Source organism: Micrasema longulum, unplaced genomic scaffold (assembly GCF_059751315.1).
Source record: "Micrasema longulum isolate JH-2025_06_02 unplaced genomic scaffold, ASM5975131v1 h1tg002414l, whole genome shotgun sequence".
Lineage (NCBI taxonomy): Eukaryota > Metazoa > Arthropoda > Insecta > Trichoptera > Brachycentridae > Micrasema > Micrasema longulum.
This window is the reverse complement of record NW_028279561.1, coordinates 59496-82364: the sequence shown is the minus strand read 5'-3', so window position 1 is coordinate 82364 and position 22869 is coordinate 59496. Positions and strand designations below refer to the sequence as shown.

Here is a 22869-nt window from a genome sequence, read left to right as displayed (position 1 = left end):
TTAGCTTCCCTGCTGATGAAAGAAGGAAAACCGAGTGGATAAAAGTAATACAAAGAGTATGGCGAGATGAGTTTTGGAAACCAACAAAGCAAGCATAATTTGCGAAATGCATTTTGAGGAGGAATGTTTTTATGACACAAAAGGTCATTTATCTAAATGTAAAACTTTTGATTTGTTCTGTTTTTAAAAGGCAATATGACAAAAAGCTTACTCGACAAAGGGAAACTTAAAACTATCGGGCACACTGTATTGCCATGTTTTTATTGAAATAGGTATTATTTATAGGAATGAGAAAATCAGTAAAAAGTTTTACTGAACTCTTTATTCGAAAAAAGTCGTTGATGTCGTTCTATCGAAAACAATAAAAATGGTTTTATTTTGAACAGGGAAAAACTTTCAATTTCTTTCTCTTTTATACAACATTCTTCGAAATCCGGCACCTCGGCATCTATCTGAGAATTTAGTTTAACTTTCCAATCATGGACTAGCACTTTGCTCATCTAATGAGAGAACTAACGAAAATTGGACCTCTCGGATTAAACAACGCCGTGGTGGACATTTGCCCGACATTATCTTTAAAACATCAAATATTATTTAACATGACATGAAAATATCCGTTTTATGTGAAATAAAATTTGTTTTATTTTTTAAGTTCAAAGTTCATTGATTCAATTAATCTTATTGAATGGCCCTTTACTTATCTACTCTATTGTGTCAATCAATGTTTCCGCGTGTTCAATAAGATTTTAGAGAAATATATATATATATATATTTTTTAAATTCAGTTATCTTACATTTATGTTATATTTTTCGCTATCTGGCAACATTACACGGCGACTTCAAGCATGCACGTGGTGAAAGTGGGGTAAAATGGGGGGATTTTTGGACACAGTCTAGTGTATTCAAATATGATGTTACGCTCTTTCTGGGCCTGATTTCAAGGAAAGTAAACATTTATCTTCAATTTTAAATATAAAGTAAAATTAAGTTTTCTGTCTGAGAAGCAGAATATGCATACATTTTTTTCTTCTAAACATGTTCAATTATAGTTTATCGATGAAGATACTTTAAATTTTCTTGTAAATATGCTTATTTTTTAACATAAATATCGGCTTTTCTTTATAGACTATAAAATCTATATTCGCTTTTCAAGAACGATTTAAAGTTAAAAAAATTATCAATTAAAAAAAAACTTCAAAGTGCATCAAATACTACTGAATTGAATTTATTTAATTCAATTTGTAATTGTATTTGACTTTATGAGGGCATTCTAGCAAAATGTGACAATATCGGCTGAAACAATTAACATGTTTACAAATTATAATCAATGCCATATAAAAAGAAAAGCAAAACGAAAAAATACAATGGATGACAATATTTGTATGTTAGTTTAGTTGTAACGGTTTAAATTATTATATATATAGACATTATTTTTAACAATTCACCAACTCAGTTTGGGTACCTTCGCTCCTGTCTCGTGTCATTATAACGTGATAAAATATTGGTTTAAATAAAATATAAATGACGTTTGAATTTATTAGTTACTATAACTAATATTTTAAAATAATAATTTTTCAATTTATGTAAAATAATTCTTAATGGGCTTATATTTTGACAGTAACATCTACGTAAAGGAAAAAAAATATCACCATTTATATTTTATAACAAGAAAGACTGAGATAAAAAAATCTGGGGTTTGCCGATGTATTTTGTTTTTTGGACAGGGGACGCTCAGATTGTTTATGGCTGTTGTGATGTTGATTAAATTGTTTATGGTGTTGTGCACATCAAGATGGACAGGTTATGGGCTAATCGTGTTTTGTTATTTAGAAATAATGACCATCATTAGATCTACGCATGTATGCAGAAACTCAAAGCACGTAAAACAGTTGTGGTTCCATGTTTATATTTAGTGTTAGACTTTGCGCATATAGTGTAAACTGACAGAAGGTAAGAATGACACATTAATGCAATTGTTCTATGCCCTAAGAGTGATTTACTTACATTCGGTGAATCTTTCATTTATAATATAGGTATCCGACGAAAACAAGATGGAATTTTCACACCCACCACCAAATATGAGTATGCCGCCTCCCGGCATGCCCCCGGCGATGGGTCAGGGGATGGGTCAGGGGATGGGCGGCCGCGGCGGTATTCGCCACAACTTTAAGCCTTACTCCTATCCCATGCGCTCTATTCTGCAGGGGCCCATGACACAGGATGATTTTGATGGTAAAAGGCTAAGAAAATCAGTAATGAGGAAAACAGTCGATTATAATGCAGCTATAATCAAAGCATTGGAATGCCGCGTTTGGCAAAGAGATTGGCGCGATAGGTACGCATTACAACCCGACGCTATGTTTACTCCCGATCTTTTGCCACCTCCGTCCTACCTTGATAATCCAATTAATGCAGTCACTACTCGTTTTGTTAAGGCTGCGACAAATAAAATGCGTTGTCCTATTTTCGCAGTAGCTTGGACACCGGAAGGTAGAAGGCTCGTCACGGGAGCGTCTTCGGGAGAATTTACTTTGTGGAATGGCTTGACATTTAACTTTGAAACTATATTGCAAGCTCACGATAGTCCCGTGCGATCTATGGTATGGTCACGCGGTGAAGGGTGGATGGTAACAGGCGACCATTCTGGCTATGTCAAATATTGGCAGAGTAATATGAACAATGTTAAAATGTTTCAAGCTCATAAAGAAGCGGTTAGAGGAATAAGTTTTAGTCCTTCTGATGCCAAAATAGTCACATGCTCAGATGATGGAACATTAAGAATATTTGACTTTTACCGATGCCAAGAAGAACGAATTCTACGCGGTCACGGAGCTGATGTGAAGTGTGTTCAGTGGCATCCCACTAAGTCCCTCATTGTTTCGGGAAGTAAAGATAACCAGCAACCTATCAAGCTGTGGGATCCCAAATCTGGTCAATCGCTGGCAACATTACACGCCCATAAATCTACCGTTATGGACTTAAAGTGGAACGAAAATGGTAACTGGCTTATAACTGCATCTAGAGACCATCTTTTGAAATTATTTGATATACGTAAAATGGGAACAGAACTCCAAATATTTAGGGGCCACAAAAAAGAAGCCTCTAGTGTCGCATGGCATCCCACTCACGAGGGACTCTTCTGTTCCGGGGGGTCCGATGGAGCCATATTATTCTGGAATGTTGGCACTGATAAGGAAGTGGGCTGTATCGAAGGCGCTCATGATTCTATCGTTTGGACTCTTGCTTGGCATCCGCTTGGTCACATTTTGTGTTCCGGTTCCAATGATCATACTTCTAAATTTTGGACTAGAAATCGTCCGGGAGATTCGATGAGAGACAAATACAACCTTAATACTTTGCCCCCAGGGATTCAAGACGAGCACGAGTTGGATGAGCCAGCTATGATCCCAGGTATGGGTCCAGAGGACAAAGTAGAAATATTCACATCTGTGGATAAGGCCATTCCTGGTCTAGACCTGGATACGAGCGTTATTCCTTCTGATTCAGATAAGAAAGGCAAAAAGGTTCCTTACAGCAAACCTATTCCCCGACAGTTCCAGGCTCAGTGGAATCACACTGGAGGAGAAGATCCGTCAGATGCCCTCACTCAAGCTTTGGTGGAATCTGTACCGGGAGTAGTACCACTACAGCAAATTACTCCTTCAGCTATAATTATCTATGGAAAACTTGTGCCTGTAGAACCTGGTTCTAGACTAGAGGCGGCCATCGCAGAAGGCCCGATTGCCTTAAAAAAATGTATCGCATCCGGAGAAATAGAAGAATTGCACGATGTTATGCCCCACAATGAAGATAATGAGGATGATGACGAGACAGATGTGCCTTTTTCAAATGATATCCCTAAAGACCAAGACATGAGGTTCCCTCAAGCTGGAGGCGGTGAACACACCAATTTTATTGATTTACATAATTCTTCCATTGGTCCCCCAAGTAATAAAGCTGATTATTTAGGATTTCCACCAGAACACGATCGGAGTTTTGACATGGACTCTCGTGTTTTTAATAACAGTCAGAATAGATCTTTTCCCAATACTGATAATGCTGGAGCGCAAGAATGGAGTGGAAATTATCCTAATTCCAATAGAAGTTTCAACAATGAAAGTGAATTTAACAGAAGTTTTCAAGATAACGATTTAAGAAGGGGTGGCATGTTTCAAGGCCCTCCTGATCAAAGCAATTTCAATAACACGAATTACAATAGAGACAATCGTAGCTCAGACGCACCGATGGGTGATAGTGATCAAAGTTACGATATGAATATGCGAAATGCTTCTTCGCCGAGGTTCAGGAATGATAACAGAGGGGGAGGTAACAGGAGTTTTCACCAAAGGCAGAATTCTGACATGGACTCACCCCGCGGGGGTATGAATGGGCACCGGGGGCGCAGTCCTTGGAGGGGACCACGCAGTCGGGGACGTTCTTCCAATTCCAGAACTTTCCGTAGGGCTGGCAGAAATAATCACTTCTAATCAGGTCTTTCCGTATTATTTCACAATAGGTTACCTTGATCAGGTGCATTAATGTGACGGTTTTTTTTTAAGGACCTTTTTAAATACAAAATAAAAATAATTGGATGTGTCCAGTTATTATCAAAATAAATTAAAATTCATTCTTTAACTATATGGATTTTTATTTATTTCAATTTCCTTTTAATGGAAATTCATCTTATAATTATAAGATTATACATCACGAAGTAAACCTGTTAGTTTCTCAATATTTGGTATTTTCATTTATATCTTCTTTTTTGTTTTGATTTCTTATTAACCTTCTTGCTGGGGGTGTTTAACCCAATTGATTTATATCTAAAACCCTCTCAACAATATTTTTATATTTTACTAATAATCCAAGATAGCTTCACAAATTTCCTGATGTATTCAGTGCAATATTCACATTAATATGTGCATACTAACTGTCACCAACAACAACAAACCATCACGCCGTTTCCCTGTATGGTTAGGCAGAGAGGATAGAATGCCATATCACTCTGTCTTTGCATACATATCGCTTCCTCTACATTCATCATTCATAATTGTCACCAAATTATATCAATTTGGTTTCTACAACATTTTTAATGTTTATAGGTATTTATTTTTAAATATTAAAACCCGTGTATTTTTCTCTGATGTAAATGCATGATTGAAGAATAAATTGTTATATGTTCTTCTTTCTGTTTTCTATGTGTTTTTTTAAATATAGATAAGGACTGTGTGATTGGAAAAGCCATTCACAATATACTTATAATTTTTCCACTGTAATAATAGTTATGTTGTTTAAATAAAGTAAAAAATACTTCTGTTCTGAATACATTATTATCCTAAATGCATTCCATAGAGAGTTATAATAATGTCCATATATTTGGGTAGCGATAACTATTACACTTCAAAGTCAGTTTTTTTTTTGTTTATGTAAAATACCTGCTCCCAGCGCAGTTATACAAATTTAAAAAGCATATTCAGTAGGTATGTATTTAGAGTAAAAAGTATTCCTTTGTAAATACTATTATTGGCGGGAAAAATACTTCAAGCGGAGAGTAATAATTTGAAGATCAACTGACCTCTTTATATCAGGTGAGGATTTTCTATCCATATTTGACGCACACTTATATATACTTTAGCTGATTTTTTATCTCAACATTTTTTCTTTCTCCTGAGGTCATTATGCCTCCAAACGTCACAATGGAGATGTAATACCAACACTGAAACGGGACATTGTGCTGAAGTAAATCGTGAATACCTTGGAACTCATCAAGTGGAAGTAACCTGGTCGGAACCATCTTCAAGGAATGCTGTGATTGTATTCGTAAGATGTTAGTTTACTTTTAACACACCTTGTAAATAAAGTTGGATTATTAATTTCTTGTAAAATTATATTATATCTTCTTATTTTCTGAATAAAGGTATGCGTCAACAATAAAGGATTTTAATTTTTCCTTACTCCTTAATATTATCCTAATGTTGCGCGATAACGAAAAACTGACTCGTTGGTGAATAAGCACACGCATAATTTCATTGGATGTATTTTAGGAGTCCTCAATAAAAGACAATATTATTAACCTTCTGTTTTTCTTAAGATTCCCTAAATAATCAAAATTCATAACTTTCACGGTGTCATGTTTCTTACGTTTCCTTTTTGTTTGTTCCAGGATGAAGGGGACGTATTTTATGTTTGCGGTAGCGTGGTGTTTCCAGACTTCCGTGCACTCAAGTTTACACAAAGAAAAAGATAATCACTTCAGCCTCGCTGACCCTGATGGAGGTTTTCAATTAGAGCCAATTAATGGAACTCAAAATTTTAGAATTGCAAAGAAGAGCAAGGAAAATAAGTCGTGGTATGATGGACGAGAAATGACTTTGATCCATTGTGTTCGGAAAGCAAAATGTGAACCATTAAAAACTAACACTTGTTTGGGTTCCAAGTTAACCTATTCCCGTACCAGTATCCATTTGACCTATAGCTATAGCCAGGATCAAGTGTATGAGAAGCTGCAGCAGTATGTTGCCCTGAAAAATATTCCAAAGTGTTGGGCCGTAGTTCAGCTATTTGTATGCGCCACATTCATGCCTCGATGTGAAGAAATCAAAGGAGAGGATATGGTGTTCCTTCCGTCATTAGAGATGTGTCGAATGATTATAGAACCATGTAAACTAGTCTACAACACCAGTATTTTTCCAGAATTTTTAAAATGTAACGCTTCGTTGTTTCCTTCTGAGTGTGATAATGATGTAAGAGAAATGAAATTCAATACTACCGGGCAATGTTTGGCCCCTCTTGTTCATACTGACATGCCTCTTCATTTTTACGAAGGTATGTATGTTTGTAGCAATATAATTATTTAGTATCTTTTTTATTGATAAAATAACATGTTGAAATTTTAGGGATGTCTGGATGTGGCCTTCCATGCCGTGACCCGTTGTACACAGAAGATGAACACAATCAAATCCGTCGCCTTGTGCTGTGGGGGGCCTCTCTGGCTTTTGCTCTGAACTTGTTTACAGTTGCTACTTTCCTCGTTGATTGGAGAAGCTCATCAAAATATCCAGCACTGGTTATTTTCTACATTAATGTATGTTACATGATTTCTTCTATTGGGTAAGTCAATCATTTGCTTCACGGATGTACAAGTTTATTAAATGAGAAATAAATATAATATCAATATGAAAATGGTTCTCAGTTACAGTGGAACCTCGCCTAACAAGCATAATTAGTTTCAACATCTTACTCTAATGCAAAACAAATTTCCCCATATACGGTAATTCCGTGCTGAAAAATACAAGAATTTTATTTTTTTAAACAAAATTGTACATCATTAATATTTATGATACCTTATTTTAACTAACCTACTAGAAAGTTGTTTAGGTAACTGTAATTAGTGACATTTGTTTTTGAGGATGATTAAGAATTTAATAAAAATGTGACACAGCATTATCATTAATAAATTTACAGCTCGCATCCCCATTGCCTTACTAGGGTTAGGGTGATGATTCGTAATGAGCGATGCAATAGTTTCCCATGTTTTTAACATTGCTCTTGCTGCGCCAGAAAAAAATAGCTGTGCTGTTACCTCCTCTTCCACTGGAAAACTCTCCTTCGCAGCTTTCTCGCAACAAGTGTTGCGAGACAGCTGGAGTTGAGGGATATTGGTTCTTCTCTTAAACTTCTCGAACCACCCATGGCCTAAAATGCCTTTTCTTTGTTCTTTGAAGATCCTGTTGTCTTGAACCATCTATTTTCCTAATCTTGTCCTTGTTCCGGATAGTGCAAATCGTTGTTGTAGACCTACTGCAGATGCTTGCTAGATCAGCCACACTCAGCCACACCCACTCACACCCTCTTCTCGCTTCTCAATGGTGTTACATTTCACTTCTATGGTTATTTTTAAATAAATATTTGCGTTTTTATGATTTAATGAGTTGTAAGTAACTCACTATTTGAAAATGGGAATCAAGTTGTGGTAGAGTTGGGTGCGAACCTCAGACCATTGATCCATGAGTCCACGAAACTAGCCACTGGACCACAACCCAATTATTATTAAACTTTGCTCAAAACAATGAGGAAGTTCGGTGGTTTTTTTATTATTATTTATTAGACATTAAACTAAGCTAAAAAAAATTGGATCATATTATTGTCGCTAAGATTTTTTCAAATTTTGTTTTTTTGAAATTACTCCGCAAGTGACGTCTCATGTTCTCTTCTCATTCTTCTCGGTGAGTTCTGCTTGATTGATCAGTTGATTTACCGTAAACTGGAAATCTATCACAACTCTCTTATCATTAGTTTATTTGGAAGAACTAGTGACGTCGTTTACAGTATGTAGTTCGTTTTTATATCAATTTTTTTTTTTAAATTCATACATTTTCAAGAAACTTCGCCATACAATTTGATGCTCTAATTTTTACTGCGTTTATGAATACATTTTTTATATCTAATTTCCCGTAGGGATGCACTTCCTTATTACAAATAATATGTTTGAACACATGTTTTGAATGTACAATCACAAGCGACACTAAGATGCTAGCGGAACAAGTGCTTGACGCTGCCCGGCTTGCAAATCTTTGTACGCAAGTGGTTTTGCTTTGGTTTTACAATCCGATTATTCAAATATGAAAGGCGCTTGCTAAGCGAAGTTTCACTGTATTTTCATAACTTTAGTTTAAGCACTAAATACTACCGTATTTGTGTGACATATGTTTCTATTGTAATTTTAGGTGGTTAGCCCAGTTTTTGTTTGATTCTCGAGGAGACATTGTGTGTTCCAAAGATAAAACAATGCGTCGAGGAGAACCATCTGCGGGGGAAAACTTGTCTTGTGTTATCATCTTTGTTTTGGTAATTAATAATTGTTTTTAAATATTAATAATAAAATAATATTGTAATAAAAATATCGTAAAATAATCTTAATTAATTTTTTAAACATATTTTTTTAAGGTTTACTATTTCTTGATGGCTGCATGTGTGTGGTTTGTAATCTTCACCTACGCATGGCACATGAGCTTCAAAGCATTGGGTAAATATATTTTCATAAATTTTGAAATATTATCAAGAAGTGCAGCAAATCGCCAATACCGGAGTGCCAATAATGTATTTTTGTCCAGTATGTGGATATAGAGAACTCAATAGTGAGTCAATGAAACGGTGTTTTTGGAAATTACAATAAAAAAATATTGGGATTTCAAATACTGTTAAAAGATAAATAAACTGAAAATGATTTTACAATGTTAGTAGTTTGAAAAAAGTCTTATTAAGTTACAAATACCAGTTTTAGATACATTTAAAAAAAAAAAAATATTTATACATAAAACGTATTTTAAATTATGAATTCCTCAGATAAGGTTTACTATGAACATATTTTAATGTTTTTCACAAGTAGCTTGTTATATTTTCTCCCTTTTACAACAGGAAAAATCCAGGAACGCATCGATAAGAAAGGAGCCTATTTTCATTTGGTGGCGTGGTCGTTACCTTTGGTTCTTACTATAACAATAATGGCTCTGGGTGAGATTGATGGCAGTAGTATTGTTGGAATATGTTTTGTGGGCTATCTGAATCATGCCATTAGAGCGGGATTTCTTCTTGGGCCCATTTCTGCTGTCTTACTTATTGGAGGATATTTCCTTTCAAGAGGTAAGATAACTGATCGTTCAATTGTGTATATTTAATTGTATGCCACCGTATTGTAAAATAAAATTAATGTGTTCATTTTTTTTAATGCTTCAATGGAACATAAATCCATGTAAGTCAAGTTTGTTAATAAAAATTCTTAGTTAAATTGTAATTTATTTTAGAAATAAAAGATGAGTGATACTTAAATCCAAAATTTTTTAATAACTAGTGACCGGTTTAATTGCTTTCTTTACAGCATCTTCAAGACTGGTCTGGTATTTTTATTTTAAAATGAAATGTATTCATACAAAATATAGGAGAGAATTCAAACTTATAAAATAGTAATTGAATTTAATTCACAGTGTTACGGGGTAAATACAAGAGTTTATAAATATGTTATTTAAATAAGTTTAAATACAACGTATTTACACTTTATAAAGTGTACTGTTGTGTCTATTATTTTATTAAGTTCTTGATTATCCCATCCCCGTAAACCTAATGACTATGACTAATTTGGATGCCTGAAAAGTAGAGTACCAAAAAATAGTTAATAAATTTATTATAATGGGTAAGATTTTTTGAAAAAGTCTTTGAAAATAATTAAATTAGTTACTATTAAATAACTTGAATTCTCTATACTTTATTCTAGGTCCTTCAAAATAATTTAATGCAATCACTATTATAATATAACTTTGAATCTTGTGGTATTGATATTTATTGTACTTTAATCAACGTGAGTAATATGCATATTACTTTTATAGGTTTGCTGACCTTGATATCTGTGCAGACTTCAAGTAAAGATATTCTGTCGGCTCGTGCTTCTAGTAAGATACGCAATTCCATAATGAGGTGCGGAGTAACAGCTGTTCTGACTCTTCTGTTTATCGGAGCTACATTTTTCTATCATATTTATGAGTATCTTAATCATAAGGATTGGTATGATAGCTTCCGCATGTATCTCGTGTAAGTTTAACTGAACTTAACCTCAACTATCATCTATTTGTGTTTTCTTACTCAAGCAGCAAGATCATCTTTTTATTAACCTTGAATTTTAGATGCCGTTTGACTGCCATGTATCGTGGCACAGAACCTAACGAGTGTGTTCAGGCGCAGCGACCGAGTGTTGCTATGCTGCAGCTACAATTGTTGTGTCTCTTTTGCTCTGCGGGTGTCATGGCAAGCTGGACATGGACAGGGTCCACTGTGGACACTTGGAAGCGCTATATCAGGAGGCAATTATTATTGTTTTTTTTAGGAATATATTTAATATAATCTATTATGGAAAAGCCATAATTATAATCGTGAGCGTGCAGCACTAACACAATTTGTTTTTTTTTTTTAGAAAATGTGGTTGCGAAGTTGAAGAACCTGTTAAACTGCAAAAGCATAAACTTATTGCTCAAGCATTTGCTCGACGTAAAGAATTCCACGATCAAGGGAGGATGTCTATCTCATTTCACAACACTCATACTGATCCTGTGGGACTTAATTTCGAATTAAACTCTGTGGCTAGTCATGATTTTAGTTCTACGTGGGCCAACAATCTCCCTAGATTTGTAAAGCGAAGGGGTGCATTGACAGGTGCGCAACATTCCCACAGCCAATCTTCCAATGCTCCCAGGAGAAACTCCCAGGTAAATATTTTATCAATGACTGCTGGATAAATTTTCATGTTTTGTAAATGTTTAACTTAAATGTTTTGTTTTAGGATTCCCAAATAAGTTTTAGTCTTCGCCATGTGTCGGTAGAATCTCGAAGAAACTCATTAGATAGTCAGTTATCCGTGAAAATAGCTGAAATGAAAACTAAAGTTGCCAGCAGAAGAAGAATGAAACCCATTTCGAAGTCATCTAGACGTCGTCATACTAGGAACAATACTATATACACCAGAAAGGAAAGCACAACATCAGTTGAAAGTCAGATTGGAACTCACATATTGAGTGCTATGTCCTCTACAAAAGAGAGGCATAATATAACAAATAATCGAAGAACTGGCAATGCTGGTTTAAGTCCGGAGCAACTCGAACTGTTGTTAGATGGAAAAATGATTCTTCCATTTTTACAAAATCAGGGTCTGACTACTACCTCGGATGAAGAAAATGGTTCCATGGCTTCATTCAAAATCAGGGATAGTAAAGTTAATATTGTTCTTCGTAAGAAAGACCTTAATCTTAGTACAGATGATATAGCGGAAACTAATTTAATGGGTGTATCCCACAGAAGAGAATATCAGACTGATTCTGAATCTGAAGCTTGCAATAAACAACTAGCTCGCATTAAGGACTCCAGCCATTTAGATTCTAAATCTAGTGAAGAGTTTAGGGTAGACAAGTATTCTGGTCACAAGGAAGCGCTGAAAGATCTCCGAGGGAGTAAAAGCAGTTCAAAAAGTAAATCAAGTCGACGGTCATCTAGACAAAGTGGGCGCATCAAAGTCAAGCGTCCAATTAAAAATACAAAAAGCAATAAATATAAAGAAGAAGCAATTAAATTGAGCACATTTAAACGTAAACACACACATTTGAATGCTGATTCTGTTATTTCGAGTAATTGTAAAAATTCTCTCGGATCTTCTTTTGACTCGTATTGTTCTGAATTGGGACCATTGGCTCTTCATAGCTCTTTTTCTGGAGTTTCAGTCGAGAAAAATAATTCTCGTAATAGTAAAAGGAGTTGCGATGTGGGAATACAGGCTAATTCTCATGAGATCGCCACTCATACTATGAGCTCAAATGAAGTAGAGCTAAATATAAATAATAAAATAAATTCCTTAAAAAAGTCTCATAATTCTCATTTGTCCTATAATAGATCTGATAAATCAATTAATTTAGGAATTGAGAAAAAAGAAAAAAAAGATTCGAAAAAGAAAAGTTCAATCGGCAGAGATTCAGAGAAGAGGGATTTAGAAACTGTTAAATATTATCATTCATCAGAGAAAGTTCTCGGGAGTAAAAGTCGAAGCAAACAAGCAAAACATGATGATTCTGATGAAAATTTATTGATACATAAGAATAATGACCGACCTATAGTTATTAGGAAGCGTAATGATGCTTCTTGTAATTTGAGTGAATCTAAAAAGTTGAAACAATTATTGTTGCCTTAAAACATTATTCATCTCATTAGTTAATTAACAGATTCTCAATGTTTTTCTCTCCTAGTTTGTATTGTGATTAACATGATTAGTATTGTTGATCATGCTGTATGTGATATTTATTTCATTTTAGTGTTACCAACTTAACTACAGTCTCCACTTATATTAATTAATTATATACTCAGTGGATTATGTCGAATATGTATTATTTTAATTTTGAAAGTACAATATCTTATTGATAGTTATTTAAGATAGTATTTTTAAATGCATTTATCAATATTTTTATGCATTTATGCATGTTGTGCCCATGGGAATATTGTGTTGTAAAATATTTAACTTGTGAATTTTATAATATTTAAGACTGAACGGTATCGGAGAGTACTATTGCTCTCTAAAATTATTGACTCGTAACTATTTCTATGGATTGTTTTTTTATGCATACAATTTATACTGGTGTGCTTAATTAATTAAGAAATGCCTACCTATGCATTTAATATAGGAACTATTAAATATATATTTTGAATCATACAATTTTTTTTTTATTTTCATTAATATTATTTCAAACATGAACATGCTTGTAGATTTACAAAGTAACATGTATTGAAAATTATTTCACCCGATTATGTACAAGATCTTGCCAGTAATTTCGTTGGTTTAAATTTAAAGAAAATGGAGAGAAACATTTCACTGTATTCTAATAAAGGTACTGATTATTTTTCTAATTGACTGGAAGGTGACATTAATTTATTGTGTTATACAACAAATGAATGTCATGCATTTATTAGTAAAAGACATGCAAGTTAAAAAATCATATGATTTTGCCATCTATCTCAAGTAATGTATACATTACACTTTAAAATGCTATAAAGAGTCAAGGGCGGAAAAAAAAATGTAAATGTTGATTTTGAAAAATTTGTAATACCTAATTAAAATTTTTTTTTCTTTTACTAAAACAAACAAAACTAATATAAGGTCTGATCTTCAATGTTGACTAGGTGTGATTTTCGCGTAGTATTTTTCAATAACAACGTCTATGTTCTACATGTAACATGTTACTAACTAGCCACACGTTATCACATAAAAACTTACTTAAACATGTCCAGCAAAGTTCAGCGCCCTTTTTTATTTGTAATAACATCACCTTTATTTTTTATTTTCTGATATTTGGCAATCCGGATGACGAGTTCAGATAAATGGAGTTCTACAGTGCACGAGATATAGGCGCATCAGCAAAGGCTGCTATACCTATATCGTTTCATTTTTATGAATATAAAACACCAATCTTCTGAGTTTTGAGAGTAAGTGTTTGAGGAGATTACTAGGCATAATGTGGTTTGATTTTATAACTAACATTGAAGCCCGAGAACAGATGCAGCTACCTCCTATAATGAGCATTTTGAGGGTGTGGCGGTGGACTTGGCTTAAACGCATGCTGTGCATGCCTCAGGAGAACCTTAGAACAAGTTGGTTCTTCACTCATGGGCTCCCGCTGTCCCGGAAGGTCGTCGATAACCGGATTGGCATGTGAGGAGTCGAGAGTGCTGGCTAGTGATAGGGTCTCCTGGAGGCGTCTGGTGATGTCCGCATGCTCCACTTAGGATCCGATGTGGAAAAAGAAGAATATAAAAGTACTACGTATTGCTTTAATAATATCTTGTTCCAAAAATTTCATTAAGGAATATTACGTACAGTATGTAGTATAGACACTAGCACTAAGACTTGACTAAAAGCAGGTGAGGTGCCTGGGAATACAAATATCTAATCCTATTTGAAATTTTACATTCTTATATGTAAATTAAAACTAGCATTTGCCACTTGTTACCATGGCTGAATGCTGCGTCTCATATGAATGAGAAGGATGATATGCATTGTAGGTGTTTGGGATATGAAGAAATGCGTAAGGATAGGAATTAAGAATAAAGAACATCATCATCCCCTTTCCACACCTAATGGTGCATAGGGCATTACACTGGTTTACCAATCGTAGTGTATCTTGAATTTTTTTTTGTTTCATGAAGATCAGATGATCAGTCGTACGCTTCAAGTACCAGTCCAGGGTCTATGAAATATTCCGGTGTGAAAACACCCTTTTAAATAAATATTTCATATCAACCATGTCAGTAATCAAACCTGAGACTTCTTGCTTGGTAGGCAAACACTGGCTGCCTCAAGCAAGGCGCTGACCATTACACTATGAGGCCGAAATAATATATTATTTATCCCTAATGTAAATAACTACTGACTAGTCCAACTCCTTAGAGTCCACGTCGCGAACCCTGGGCAATGGGATCACACTCATAACGTTGTGATCACAGCAGATAATGAGAGGATGAAAGGCGAGTTTTTGGCGCCTCAAAACCAAAACCAACCAGCTAAGGGAAGGTAACCCCGACAGAAAATCCACCAGAGAAGGCAACGGGAAACCACTCTGGTCATCTTTTCCCAGGAATTACTAAGGCGAGTACATCAATAAGCAGTCATCCTGGCTGCGAAATGTAAAATTAGCGTGGGACAGATACATATGCTTTCGCTTTAGTGATCGCCAACGTCGGGGGGACCTGGCAAGGCAGTAAAAGAAGTGAATAAAGCATTTGGATTTTTCTGAGATTTTCAGGCAACTCATTAAACATTTCTAAACCTTTATAGTAAAAGTTGTTTTGAGTTACAGTAAGTCTCACTTTAGAATGCCCGAAATCACCTCCGCTTCTCCTTCCATACTTGAAGAAATGCTTATTATATTTAATAGTTTGCAACACATATCCGGAAGCAGGCCATATTTCAACTTGTAAATACTAAAAGATTACTTAAATAAAGAACAACTAGGTAATATCATAATAGAAATTGGGATATAGAAAACAATTATCAATACTACTCTACACACTTAACTGAATATTAAGTTAAAAATCTAAATCTAAAAAATAAAATGAATACATACTTGTTATGTTTCGACCCTTATTTCCTACTTACAATTTATTGAGTTACCGAGCGAAAATAGTACGTTCCATTAACCTGTCCGGGAGTATGGCCGTACATGGTCGTCCAAACAAAATTTTCATCAATGGAGTATGGGCGTACATGTACGTCCGATTATTTTCAGAAATATTATTTGGGCTTGTAAAACCGATGGTTGACAACCCATGAAATAAAACATCGATAATTTTGATATAAATCATAATTACTGGTATAATTTATTATTTTTATTCAAGAAAATATGTTGCTTATAGCATTGACAATGATATAAAATTTTAAAAAGTAAAAAAAAAACATGAAAAAAAACTCACTCCCCAGATACAGTTTTGTCGGCAGAAACTCACTCCCGGACAGGTTAATAATAGTCCTGTGTACGCACCTACTGGATATTAAAGTAATTAGGAAGTGTTAAAAGTTTCAACTGCATCCAGTTATTTAATGCGATTTGTGAAAAAAAATTGCAAATTGTATTAAATAATCTATCAGTATCGTAGATGGAACTTTTTTATTCCAATGGGTTAATTTTATAAAAGCGATTTTACTTTTTTTAGGTCGGTAAGAACTTTTAATTAATAATTTTCTGACTCTTTTTACAGGGTTAAACAAAAACTATATTTTTCTATGGTTGCAAATGGCAATGTCAAATGTCGTCATTTTAGGTTATTTTCACCATTTCACGTCTAGTGGCTTTGTTTCCCCATCCGATATTAATAAATATTATTATTGTAAAGTTGTCAATCGAATAGAAAAAAAAACACCAAAAAGTGTTTACTAAATACACGATAAAAATATTTTCATTAATTAAATGGAGGCACCCAATTGATAAACAATGTCTTGTACCTTGTTTACAATATTTCAAAAGTCAATACAAATGAATTTATTTAAGAAAACATTTAAATGTTCTGGATCCTTTATAAATAGTTTTACGAGTAAAACGGACTGTAAATTAAGATTGAGAAATTACTGTTCAAAAAATAAATTAGCTGATGCACTGGTTGCAGAGAGAGATCATTGTAATGTAGGAACTATAGGACATGTAGATCACGGAAAAACTACACTGACTGCTGCAATTACTAAAATATTAGAAGCAGAAGGTTTAGCCAAGTTCGTTTCTTATGACAGCATTGACAAGGCCCCCGAAGAAAAAGCTAGAGGTATTAATTAATAAATAAACATTACTGAACTGAAGATACCGAATTTATTGAGTTGTATAACATTAGTCTTTCGTTTTTCGTAGGCATAACAATCAACACTGCTCATATTGGTTACAGCACAAGAAAGAGACATTATGCGCACACAGATTGCCCAGGTCATGCCAGCTTTATCAGAAATATGTTATCGGGAGCCTCCCAAATGGATGGCGCTATTTTAGTGGTTTCCGGAGCTGATGGCCAAATGCCTCAAACCAAGGAGCATTTGCTTCTCGCCAAGCAAGTGGGGATCACGAAAATAGTTGTGTTTATTAATAAAGCTGATTTGGTTGATACTGAAGTAAGTACCGGGTAGTTTATTAATTACAGAATTAGGTTAGGTTAGGTTATTTAAGTATTTAATATTGTTGCCTCATTAGCTACCTTCACTCCAGTATGAAAATAAGCTTCACTTTTTTTTTCAAATCTTTTTCATGATGTGGTTTGAATATCGTTTTGTCAATATTTAAAATGTTTACATAGATTCTTTATTAATTTTAATATTGAATCATTACAAAAAAAAACATTGTCATTTTTTAAATATCAACATTCTAAATGGTTGAATATCATGATTTAAAAAAAAAAAACTATTGTTGACTCAAGTCAGTATTTGATTTGATATTTAGTTCATAACTTAAATGAAGTTGAATGAAATAAAATACTAAATTAACTCAATAAATACATGTCTGGAGTTTTGTTTGGCAAAAAATCAAATATTAATGCCCACCTTGTGGTCATGTGGTTAACGCTTTTGCCTACCATGCTAGAGGTTTTTTTTTTCGATTTCTGACATGGTTGGCATGAAATATTGATTGAATAAGGTGTTTTTGCATTGCTATATTTCATAGTCCCTGGATTGGCAAATAAAGCATCAATCTGATCATTTTGCCTTCATGTAATATATGATCGGGATACGCTGCTATTGGTGTACAAATCCAGTGTCCTATAAACCACATGTTGCAGATAAGGGAATGATGATGATGATGAATAATGTAGTTGTACTTGCATGTTTTTGCAGATATTGGAATTAGTTGAAATAGAAATGAGGGAGGTCTTAGATGATTTTGGTTTTGATGGCCATAGTACTCCGGTTATTTGTGGATCCGCCCTTTTAGCACTTAATGGAGATATGTCCACTTTTGGTATGTTGTTTATGAGATTTGGCTCAATTCCTTTTTTTATTTCTTTATTATGTGTACGGCCTAACCCAATTACAACAGTTTATTAAGAAACATATGTACAATAATCTGAACAAAAAGAACATAAAACTATGTAGTATAGACAAACGAGGGAAATAAAGTAATGGTATACAATATATGTATTCAAGAAGATTATCAACTTACAACATTTAAAAATAATAATTATTGATTGATGTATGTAAATAGATGGATAAATTGATTTCTAGTTTTAATGGTAATGACATTAGATTTAGATATTTGTGGTATATTTATTATTTATTTATGTACATTTATTATTTAATTATTAATCTGGAATTAGGGCACACATGGGCATATTCTTATGTGTGCTCTAGTAATAATACTGTACATACATGTTTCTCATTTATAAATAATTTTATATGTATTATGTCTAAACTTTAAGTTTGAAAACCATTTTATTGCCAAAAAATATTTTATTTAAGTAAATGATATTTATGACAAAAATAGCTATAAAAAATACATTATTTACTACCTTAGAACGGGAAAGTTATCCCTAGTTAGGCAGTTTAGATGACTCACCAGCAAAAACAAAAATATGTATATATACTTTTATTATTCAATTAATCTATTGTATAAATAATTTAATGTAAATTTCTGTAATAAATATGAAACAATTAAATAAATAAAATACAAGATTTCAAGATAAGCCATGCCAGTCCATCTTTATCCCATACTGTGGTAATGGCAAAGAGATCTATGAAAAGTGGGAAGACCTATCCCAAAGAATTCCAAGTTGCGCAACGAATTGACTAATCTACACATTCTGGACATTGGGGCATAAAAACAAAATTGCTCTTAGAAGATATATCTTTATAGTTATATTTCTTTTAGATAGAAATATCAGTGTGAAAATAAAATTGTAGCCAAGACAGCCAAGACACGCAGTGCTATGTAAAAAAATGTCTAGTAAAAAAGAAACAATGGTGAATAAAAAAATATTAATTAATAAAAATTAATAAAAATCATTTGGGACTTCAATTTTTTTTTTATTGTTTGCTGTTTATTGTAACTCAATTTTATTTAAAAAATCTAATGTTACTACAAAATACTAAAAAAAATCGTAACATGGATTATTCACTATCATAATTATATTATATTTGCATTGCAAAAAGTAATTATATTGATTGGATTTTTCATTCATTAATTATTTTTTTAGGTGAACCATCTATAAGGCGATTGCTAGATGTATTAGATAGTTATGTGTCTATACCAGTTCGGGATTTCGAATCACCTTTTTTGATGCCAATAGACAATGTTTTCACAGTACCGGGGAGAGGATCAGTTGCAATAGGAACCATTCAGAGAGGAATTATGAATAAAAATGATGTAGCATCATTAATGGGTTTCGGTGTTGATTTTAAGACATCTTTATCTGATATGCAGATATTTAAAAAAAACGTAGCCCGGGTAAGTTAAGATCAATCTCCATAGCCAGAAATAAACAAATCTTTTAGTATTTACAAGTTGAAAAACGGTCTGCTTCCGGATACGTGTTGGAAGGTGTTAAATATAATAAGCATTCCCTCGTATGGAATGAGAAGTGGAGGTGATTTCAGGCTTTCTAAAGTGAGACTGACTGAAACTAAAAACAACCTTTACTATAAAAGTTTGAAAATGTTGAATGAGTTGCCAGAAAATCTCAGGGATGTTGGAAGCGTCTCCACTTTTCGATCAAAATGCATTGTTTACATTAGGGATAAATAATATATTACCCCGGCCTCATGGTGCAGTGGTCAGGGCATTTGCCTACCATGCAAGAGGTCTTAGGTGCGATTCCCGACATGTTTGATACAAAATATTTATTTGAAAAGGTGTATTTACACTAGAATATTTTATAGATCCCGAACTGTAACAAAAATGATCTAGGTACACTATTGTTTCTGTACCAATGCAGTGCCCAATGCACGATTATGTGCGGAAAGGGAACGACGATGATGAATATATTATGTAGAATTACAGGTAAATTTAAGTTATACTACTAAGTACATTTATGTGCTATTGTAAATTTACAAGCTAAATAAATAAATAAAAATAAATGTACATGCTACACCAATTGTTATAACAATAAAAGTAACCAAATATAATGTATAAGGTAGTTAAAAATTATTCATTTATGGTTCGAGAATGCCCAATGTTCAACACAGGGCAATAGTGCCTGGAGTAAGAACATAGTAAATGAGAAAAACATGTTTCAATAAAAATAAATAAATTGCCTAGTAGGAACATAGTAAATGAGAAAAATGTGTTTCAGTAAAAATAAATAAATTGCCTAGTATTCTATAATTTATTATGATAGTCCTTCGGCTCTCCGAAGGACTATACCGACTACTAAAATATATAAAACAATTGTAGCATTATTGAGAACTACTACTTAATTTTGAGTATGTTATTTTGTACCTACATCATAACTAATGCATTTCTACAAAACTTAAAAGGTTCATTATATTGCAAAAGGGTTTTTCAAAATTCATAGATTTTTAAAAATTACACTATAGCACTGTTACTCTATGTCTGCATATATTACTATCCGTTATGATAGAAACATATTGTCGCTATACGCTTCAATCTGATTTACTGCAAAAATAAGCTTGAAAATAATATTTTAGATGTGTTTACATGATTCTGTTGTGTTTACATACATCATTTGTTATATTTATTTTGAATGTAGTGTTTTTCATATGAAATTCAACAGTGATTACTATCAATATGAAGTTATTCGCTCCATGTAGGCATATAAGCAGTGGGTACTGCCCACGCTACTTCATTATCATGAAATATTACAAGTCTTTAAGAATCATAAATTAAATTAATATCAATATACACTTTACTTGCAATTTGCATAAATTGATTTTGAAAGACTTGACGATAATCGAATTGGTAGGTATTCTTATTTGCCTATATTGAGTGCATGCATAATCATTTGTAATCAAATTATTACATTATTACATATTGACCACTCTTAGAAACAATATTTAGCATATTCAAAATATACTGAACATTTTTGTTTACATTGTTTAAACAATTTCGTATTGTGTTTTGTTTAAAATATGCATACTTTTTAGGCCATAGCCGGTGAAAACGTGGGAGTTTTACTTCGTGGACTTCGTTTGAAAGCAATAGAAAGAGGAATGGTTCTCTGCGCTCACGGGAGTCAAACACTCAGCAATAGTTTCATTGCGGAATTTTATTTACTTAGTAAAGCGGAAGGTGGAAGGTCAACGCCCATTTCAGCTAAAAAGTATATTCAACAAATGTACAGCGCTACTTGGGATATTGCTTGCAGGATAGATTTATGTAAGCCCGCTTTAATGATTACTTATATCGGTGAATTGTTAAAAATATTTTGATGTATACATTTATGTGTGTAAAAGAGTAATGAATATATAAAATAGTATGTGTGTAAAGTCCCCGTGAGGCTGGTAATTACAAACCCAAATATCTTTTAAAAGTATGAGTAGGTATGCAATGAATTCAAATTTTACCAAGTATTAAAATGTTTTGATTTAGGAATATAATAGGTATTTTATTTATCTATTGTACATAGATTAGCATGTAATAATATTACAGTCAGAACACTTTTATGTCCAATGTCTGTAATAATAGTCGGTGACCCAATTACCTAGATGATTTTTATTAGGTTATGTTACTAATGAATGATGCAGATACATTTAATGCATTATGCTTTTAATACACAAATACAGGAACAAAATTACATGCAATATGATTTGAAAAATTATAAATTTTTGTGTTTGTCCAATCGGTTTTTGAACTCATCAACTGATCATGCACTTATCACTTTTCCGGGAAGGTTATTCCATTGCTCACCACCGGGTCGGATATGAAGGAGGTAGTGTTCACCTTTCTATGAATGACCTCGGAGATGGCGGTTATCATTCACACTATTATTATTATTTTAATTTCGGTACATTATAATGCTGCTCTGACACGACTTTAAATGTCTCAATCAAGTCAACCATGCCTTTCTTAGAGTTGCTTATAGTTTATTTTCCCTGCACACCCCCTGCAAAGGACCTGCAGGGGAATGGCATAAAAGTAGTAGTATTTTAGCAACATGTATTTACTCCAATTAATAGCTTTTTTTAAACTTAAATTTTATTTTTGATTTCAGTGGATGGAAGAGAAATGTTACTGCCGGGAGAACATGCAAGCGTTCAGTTGACTTTACTATCAGGAATGATTTTGTCCCATTCACAATCATTCACAATACGAGAGAATAACGTTACCGTAGGAACAGGTTGCATTACCAAGATTTTACCGTTTGTTAATCTTCCTAAACCAAATAATTTAAGTGTACTCCCACCTGAAGTGAAGTAGAGTTAATAATAAATTATTGTCTTAGTCTATTCAAATTATGTATGAATTTATTTATCTTTCTGTCATTTGATTTTGTAATGGATATTTTAACAAATAAATGACAATAAATGTACATTATACTTCCATCGTGTTTTATTTACAATTATGCAAATTTTCCAAAAAATTTTTTGTATCAAAAAAAATTTTTTTTTGAAATAATAAAAAAAATGGACAATCTTTTTTAGGTACTCCATAGATTTTATCATCTCTTTACCCCCTGCAAGTCGTTGGTGAGCTATTGAACAGGTTTTCAACATGTTTTTTCTTCTAAAAACAGAAGATTTGGTCTCGAATTTGGCATGCCCGTAAATTTTATTAAAAATGCTTAAAATTCGATAGAGTTGGCACCGCTGCGCTGTGACGAAGCAAGTAATTAAAATTGAAATAGTAACTACATCGATTCTTAAAT

The 22869-nt window shown here is 33.3% G+C and overlaps 2 protein-coding genes across 8 annotated transcripts; both read left to right on the top strand.

Annotated features, from left to right (window-relative positions):
- Positions 1-1768: 1768 nt before the first annotated feature.
- Positions 1769-13237, top strand: smo (smoothened, frizzled class receptor). 5 transcript variants are annotated; one of them, XM_088240284.1, is made up of 11 exons: positions 1769-1950; positions 2034-2335; positions 6161-6822; positions 6894-7107; positions 8724-8844; positions 8944-9022; positions 9415-9639; positions 10380-10581; positions 10674-10850; positions 10961-11252; positions 11327-13237. In XM_088240284.1, exons 2-11 carry the CDS (start codon positions 2052-2054, stop codon positions 12719-12721), a joined length of 3651 nt encoding a protein of 1216 aa, XP_088096410.1. In that variant the 5' UTR covers positions 1769-1950; positions 2034-2051; the 3' UTR covers positions 12722-13237. The 5 variants fall into 5 exon arrangements, with proteins under 5 accessions (XP_088096410.1, XP_088096413.1, XP_088096412.1 ...); XM_088240287.1 differs by lacking the exon at positions 2034-2335 and having other exon boundaries at positions 10406-10581; XM_088240286.1 differs by lacking the exon at positions 2034-2335.
- Positions 13238-16300: 3063 nt separating this feature from the next.
- LOC148272254 (uncharacterized) lies at positions 16301-22544 on the top strand. Of its 3 annotated transcripts, none has more exons than XM_088240298.1 (6): positions 16301-16833; positions 16951-17170; positions 17888-18011; positions 19243-19493; positions 21149-21380; positions 22216-22544. In XM_088240298.1, exons 2-6 carry the CDS (start codon positions 17012-17014, stop codon positions 22419-22421), a joined length of 972 nt encoding a protein of 323 aa, XP_088096424.1. In that variant the 5' UTR covers positions 16301-16833; positions 16951-17011; the 3' UTR covers positions 22422-22544. The 3 variants fall into 3 exon arrangements, with proteins under 3 accessions (XP_088096424.1, XP_088096422.1, XP_088096421.1); XM_088240296.1 differs by having other exon boundaries at positions 16917-17170; XM_088240295.1 differs by having other exon boundaries at positions 16303-16833; positions 16917-17170; positions 19351-19493.
- Positions 22545-22869: the final 325 nt, after the last annotated feature.

Excerpts from the sequence above, each read along its gene's own strand:
- LOC148272254 (XM_088240296.1), top strand. The coding sequence starts at position 16,509 with ATGTCTTGTACCTTGTTTACAATATTTCAAAAGTCAATACAAATGAAT. Across the intron at positions 17,171-17,887 it reads CTGATTTGGTTGATACTGAA|ATATTGGAATTAGTTGAAAT; the intron begins GTAAGTACCGGG and ends ATGTTTTTGCAG. Across the intron at positions 21,381-22,215 it reads TGCTTGCAGGATAGATTTAT|TGGATGGAAGAGAAATGTTA; the intron begins GTAAGCCCGCTT and ends TTTTGATTTCAG.
- smo (XM_088240284.1), top strand. The coding sequence starts at position 2,052 with ATGGAATTTTCACACCCACCACCAAATATGAGTATGCCGCCTCCCGGC. Across the intron at positions 10,582-10,673 it reads AGCTTCCGCATGTATCTCGT|ATGCCGTTTGACTGCCATGT; the intron begins GTAAGTTTAACT and ends CTTGAATTTTAG. Across the intron at positions 10,851-10,960 it reads TGGAAGCGCTATATCAGGAG|AAAATGTGGTTGCGAAGTTG; the intron begins GCAATTATTATT and ends TTTTTTTTTTAG.